General features: G+C 54.2%; 1 protein-coding gene across 1 annotated transcript; it reads left to right on the top strand.

Moving 5' to 3' along the window:
- The first annotated feature begins 4,913 nt into the window (after window positions 1–4,913).
- On the top strand, window positions 4,914–5,513 carry PRR18 (proline rich 18). Its single transcript, XM_006882829.1, has one exon. The coding sequence runs from the start codon at window positions 4,914–4,916 to the stop codon at window positions 5,511–5,513; it is 600 nt and encodes a 199-aa protein (XP_006882891.1).
- Window positions 5,514–6,644: the final 1,131 nt, after the last annotated feature.

Genomic DNA, 6,644 nt, shown 5'->3' with positions numbered 1-6,644 from the left:
CACCGCTGACTGCTGTGGGGATGTTCATGAGGCTGGTTTTGCAGCTGAAACGCCACTAACGCTGAACTTCTACAGCCATCCTCCCCCCGTCTGCCTTCTCAGGGCTTCATGGAGTTGGTGCTTCTGACACTGAGGGCTTTTCCAAATCTGCTGAACTCCTCTCTTGACTTAAAAATGCCGATCTTTAGTGAGCATGGGCTTTGCAGCCCTGGGACCCAGCAGCCCTTCTCTCCAGGTGGGAGCCGCTTGGTGCCGGTGCCCAGCCTCCGGGAGTCCATGTCCTGAGGAGGTCTGCCTGAGGCACTTGAGTCAGTGTGGTCTCTGGGAGGTGACCAGCGGCAGCCTCACACCCTCCCTGCTCTGTGAACAGTGAGGAGGGGACAGGCTGGGAGGGAAGTGGGAGCGCCCTGCCTCATCACGTCTGCACACCACCCCATGTGACATCTCAGCTGCCACGCCGGGTCCCTGGGCTGGCCTTCTGATGGGAGCAGGTCACCAGGTCTTGCCCTCGTGTAGCTGCTAGTGCATTCCATCACCTTGCCTGTCAGCTCTTCACAGCGGTGCCACCATGGGTCCTAGTTGGGTACTCTTGGGCCTTGACTAGGGTCTCTAGGCTTGTCCCCACCAAACCCTCCTCTTCCTGTAAGCCCCCGGTGGCTGCCCTTCCAACACCGCCTCCACAGCCTCTGGTGGACTCAGTGCCCGGGAGAGAACACTGGTGCCCGTGGTATCAGCTGCAGGGGACCAAGGACCAGTGCCAGATCACACTAGTAAAAGGCCCCTGGACAGCTGAGACTGGGGCTGTGGAGCCACTGGTGAGAGGCCCCTGGACAGCTGGGACGTGGAGCACTGTGGAGCCGAGTGTCCACGTAGGCCACCCTGAAGCTGCTGGGGGTGAGCCGAATAGCGGCAGCTCCAGCTCCTGCTGAGGCCGCAGACAGCCCGCCCATCCCTGCACCCTCCTCAGTCGCTGCTTGAGCCCACTGTTGGAGCCACTGTGTCTGTCCATCTGGTTGACATGGGCCCCCTTTTGTTTAGTGATGACCTAGCTCTGGTGGCCTGGTGGTAAGGAGCTGCCCTGTCAACCTGCAGGCTTGCGGTTCAGACTCACCAGGTGCTCTGCAGGAGAAAAACGTGTGCTTTATTCCTGTGCGATTTACGGCCTCAGGAAAGCTTGCTGGAGGGTCTGTGGGTTGGTTCCAGCGCTGTGGCACACAGTGCCACTCTTGTAAGCATGATATGAAAACAAGTAGACGTCAATATAACTTACATCTCTGCATCAAGACAACTGGAATCCTTATCTCTGCACCAAGAGCCAACATCACAATGGGGACGTTGGCAGCTGTCAGGGATTTCATTCATCTGACTTGAAGACACAAGCGATACTCAAGGAAGGACACTCAGTCATTCAAGTACGCATCACACTGGGCAAATCTTCCTTCAAGGACCTCGTTAGAGCACTGAAGAGCATGGAGGACAGTTTAAAAACGAAGATATGCTTGACCGAACACCTGATACTTACAGTTGCTTCCTATGCTTGTGTGTAAGGACGACCAAAGAAATGAAGCCTCTGAATAGTAGTGTTGGTGAAGGGTATTGAATACCCCATGTAATGCCCCTTCCCCCCCAAAAAAGAGGTCAATCTCAGGAGAAATGAATCCAGGGTGCTTAGAGGCAAGGATGGTGACACTTGGCCTCGTGTCCTTTGGGCATGCTGTCAGGAAGGACGAATCCTTGGAAAGAGGCATCGTCCTGGGTCAGAGGAGAGGGAGCCGTTGTGAGGATGGCATGGGGTCTGGCCAGGTCTGATCAGTTGTGCATGGGGCTGGTATGCCACACCCGCCTCGCTGTCCTCTCTGGCCACGACGCCTGTGTGACAAAATGGGACGTCCGTGCCTGTACGGGGTCTCTGACCTCAAGGATAGCATAAGAGGGAATCTTGCAAGCCCTGTGCTTGTGAGTGGGCTGATGCCTGGATATTTGTTACAGATGGGTCTTCGTAATCCCGGGAAACCTCTGGAAATTAAGTTGCTTCTAGGGATTGCTTTTCTATTTTTAAGCTATGTGCTGTTTCTGATAAGAATGGGAGTTTCTGGGGAAAAATCAGGGGAACTTCACCAGAACTGGGATAAAGATTTAACTAAAGTCCTTAATCAGGAACCACTTGATGTTCCTGGAAATGATAACAAACAAGATGAAAATATAAAAGAAATTGAGATTGTTCTTAAAAGTATAATTTTGAATATGATCTTTGAGTATGTATCTAATTCCTCTTTTGTGATACTTGCAACTCATATTCAGCAATGTAATTGTATATTAGGAGAAAGTTTAGACTAGTTTCAACAGCAGAAAGTCACAGTTAATGAGAAACGGAAGTTTATGATGATGACCTCAATAGATGGGTTGTATTCCAAGGAAAAAGAATTGAATATTACAAATTAACTTGGTAAAAACAAGTTAAAGGAAGTCGTCCCCGCCTTAGTGCACATTGCCAAATAAAAACAAATTAAAACCTTATGAAACAAGTTGCAAAAGCTATTGATAAACATAGGAATGGTCCAGAGTGTAGGAAAATAGATGTTAAGATTCGTTAGGTACAGTACAAACATGAGTACAAAGGCAAAAACAAAGGTGGCTAAGATACAGTGACGCAAAGTAGGAGAGAGAAGGAAGTGAAATGTAAACCATTAACCATTGTCTAGCAGATGACCAACATAAGGTCACTGTGCTTCCTGTTCAAAGAATGTTTAATAGCTGATGCTATTATTTATTAATAGAAAATACTTTCTTTTTGTTTTTTCTAGTTAAAATCTTATGTGAGCTTTGTAATCACAAAATGTTGGCTATAAGTCAAGTTTAACAAGTTTAAATGTATAAAAAGCAGGCTTTTAGCATAATAAACTGGAGCTCTCTACATCATCCTGGTGTGCAGACTCTCATTTTCGCCGACTTCGTCCCTCACCTGCTCTTCACCAAGAAACCCCTCGAGTTTCTTGTCACGACCGTGGTCGGGTGGTCGGTGACACTGGTACGAGTTCTGGGTTGGAGTATACCTGATGGCACCTAACCGTGACAGGAGGGCCCCATGCACGCCTCCCCAACAATCCACCCCACAGTGACTAGAGGGAGGATGTCGAGATGTCGCAGTTGCCCCCAGGACTGGTCACTCCTTGAGAAACCTGATATCCAAGGCGGCCAGATCCAGGACTGGACCAGACATAAATCTGATGAGGCTCTGGGCCTGATCACGAAAACCCGTACCCAAGTCAGTTAACAGCCCCAAATTCTGAGAAAAACACCATCTTCCCTTGTCGATAGCCTTTGAGTCGAACACGACTCCTAGCACCCTATGAACAAAAGGCCGGAAGCCCCTCTATAACTATTGACATTTATCAAAGTTCATAGAATTTTCAGAGGCATTTTATTTAAGAAGTGGATGCCACTCCTGCTTCCAGACCTGTTGAATGTTGTTGGTTGAGTCGCTTGCGATGTATAGTGACTCTATGTACAGCATCACTGAACCCTGCCCTATCCTGAGCCATTCTCACTAACTCTGACACACCAGCCCCCATTGCTCCAGGCACTGTATGAATCCATCTCATCCGGAGTCTCCCTCTCCTGGGCATGATGTCCTCCAAGGACCGATCTCTCCTGGCCACCTGCCCCAAGTAAGTGAGACAGAGCTTCAAAATCCTAGCCTCCAAGGAAAGACTTTGTTTCAACCTCTCCAAGACAGACCTATTTGTTTTCTTGGCGGTCCATGGTATGTTTGAGACTCTTCTCCACACCACAACTCGAAGGCATCTAGTCTTCTGTCATCCTTAGTCACTGTCTAACTCTGAAGAATTACATGTAATTGAGAAGACCATGGCCTGAATTAGACATACCTTTGTATTTAGACTGACATCGTTGCTCTTTCAGCACTCTGGAGAGGTCCAGGACAGCAGATTTTCCCAATGCAATTTGTCTTTTGATTTCCTGACTGCTGGTCTTAAGAGTGTTGATTGTTCTGCAATCCCGGAGGTACATGGTTCAGATCCACCAGTTGCTGTGCTGGAGAAGGAGGGGCAAACTCCTCCTGTACCAGTCAGATCTGATTTGACAATACACACAAAAAAATAAAAAAGAAATTTAAAAAAGTGCTGATTGTGGATCCAAGCAAGTGGTAATTGCTAACTTCCCTAGTCCCCCCTAAAACCGCTATAAAAAGAAAACGCCCAGGACGGCCATTCTGACCCCCTCCGCGTGTGGTGGTCACTCAGCCTCCCTCTCAGGCCACACAATAAAGGCCTGTTCACTTCCACAAGCTTCTGTCTCTCACCCGCAGCTCTCTTTCTAACAATGATTATGTATCGACACTGCTTTGCTGAAACTGAAGAGAGTTCGGGTTTATAGATAACAAATAGGCTTTGATTTATAAACACCTGGCCGAGCCCGGTGCATTCATATGATAAAAGAGCAAAGACCCCACTGGTTTACCCCTCTAAATGTGGCCCAGAGTCCGGGAGCACCAGGAAGAGCGGTTGTCCCGTTAGGTTACCCGAGTCAGCATCCTGCCCGCAGAGGCCCTGGAAGTTGCGGGACAGGGCGCGCTGACAGCTCCCCTCGCCCTCCTCATGGAAGACACTGCCCTCTGGGGAGGGCGCGCATTGGACACGCGCCCAGACTCCCGCCCATCCCCTCCCGCTCCCAGCGCGCCCCACTCTAGGTCCCCGCCTTGCAGCTGACTCCTGCCCCGCGCCCGGCCTGGGACGCCTGCGCTCGGCCCAGTTCACTAGCGCGCCCAGGCCCTTGGGGAGGGCGCCTGCTCTGCGATGCCTGGAGGGGTTGTGAAGACTGGACCTTCGGGGGATCCCGGACACGCGTCCTGTAACTGAGCCCGGCCTCTCTGTCGGTGACCTGACCACCGGCACATGCCGCTCCCGCCCCCAGCCCCCCGCGCCCCAGCGGCGCGCGCCAAGACTCAGAGGCCCCCGGAGAAGTCGACCCAGGCGCTGCTCTCCGGCTCCTGGCCCGCGGCCACCAGCAGAAGATCCCCGGCTCCGGCCTCTCCGCGTCCCCCGGCCCGGGCTGCCCTCCCGCCCCCCGTCCGGTGCGCCCCGCCAAGCCGCGCGCGTTCCTACGACAGCCTCCCGCCCGGGGCCGCTCGCGCGGGGCCGGGGCCTGGGGGGACGCGCTTCGCCCTGCGGCTGCCCCCCGACTCCGCGTTGCTTGTCCAGCGGCGACACCTGGAGCGACAGCTGGCGCGCGCTCCCCGCTCCGCGTCCCCCGCCAGTGCCCGCGCCGCTCGCCGGCCGCCGCCCTTGTCACCGGGGAACCCGAGCTCCCCGCCCCGCGTCTCGCTCCTTAACGAACAGCACAAGTACGAGGACGTGGAGGACGAGGACGGGGCCCCGGCGGCCCACGAGCGCCTGGTGCGCAAGTGCACCGAGTGGCTGCGCGGCGTGGAGACGGCGACCACGCGGGACCGCGCCGCCCGGGTGGGCTCCCTGCCGCACATGGGCACGCTGTGAGCCCCGCCGGGCACCCCTCGGGGGGTCAGGGGCTCACGGGGCACAGGTTGGGCTGCAGGACCTGGGCGTGCTGTGAGTCCCCGCTGAGCACCCCTCCCCATGCACGGGTCCTTGGGGCGCAGGACCCGGGCACGGGGTTTACAGAGAACCGAGGACTGGCCTCCCTTCTCGGTGCACGGGGCACAGGCTGGGCTGTAGGACCTGAGTACGCTGTGAGCCCTGCTGAGGGAGGACCGGCAGAACCTGGGCAAGCTACGAGCCCCTCGCTGGACACCCTCCCGGTGTAGGGGGGCGTGGTGGGGGCGGGGCTGGGCCTGGGGCTGCGGCAGCGTGGTGGTTCTCCGGAATCAGGAAGTGTTGGGTGCTAGAGCCTGGGCTCACATCCAGGGAGCGGTCACCCTGGTAACAGAAAAGGACTAGAAACAGCTTGTTTACACACTGCCGGGACTGGCCCTCCGAGTCGTCTCTGCGCAGCGTTCCGCTCTGTTGGCCACGCATCACGAACGCAGGTACGCTTACGCGTGTCCACACAGGTACACTCACGTGTGCACACACGCACACAGGGCGCTCACATCCACACACGTGTGTACACATGACACAGGCCGCTCACGTGTGCGCACTCATGCACACGCGTGTACAGAGGCAGAGCTGTTCCCAGTTGCTGGGCTAAGGCGCGAGTACGAGCAAAGGCCGGTTTTTGTTCAGATCCTGTCGTTATTAGAAGTGCTCACAAGAAGTCTTTTGTGTCACAGCCAGAAAGCATAGGGGTTAGTACCCCTGGAGATGGGAATCCGAGAAGTACTTTTGAGTTGAGAGAGAAGGAGGGTCGTCTGTGTAGAATGGGGGCAGGATGTTTGCTGTCAGTGTTTTTAATCGGTGCAAATCCACAAATGGCCGCTTTGTGAAATTCCATGAAGTAATTTTAAAAGGCCGTTTCTATTGTTTGCGGACATGCTAAAGGTCCCCTGCATTTAGGAGCCCCCCTCCCCTCCCCAGACAGGCTTCAAAAAATTGTGCCACCATCTGAACTCGCTGAACTTTGGAGTTGATTAAAACCAAAACTTCGTGGTCAGTTAAGGCTTCCTCACAGCCGGGCTTCCTCACCTGAGTTACATGTAAATCCCACTGTGA

The sequence above is a fragment of the Elephantulus edwardii genome, unplaced genomic scaffold (genome assembly GCF_000299155.1).
Source record: "Elephantulus edwardii isolate Elephantulus edwardi_28Jun2011 unplaced genomic scaffold, EleEdw1.0 scaffold00024, whole genome shotgun sequence".
Taxonomy (NCBI): domain Eukaryota; kingdom Metazoa; phylum Chordata; class Mammalia; order Macroscelidea; family Macroscelididae; genus Elephantulus; species Elephantulus edwardii.
This window is presented reverse-complemented; position numbering and strand designations above follow the sequence as displayed.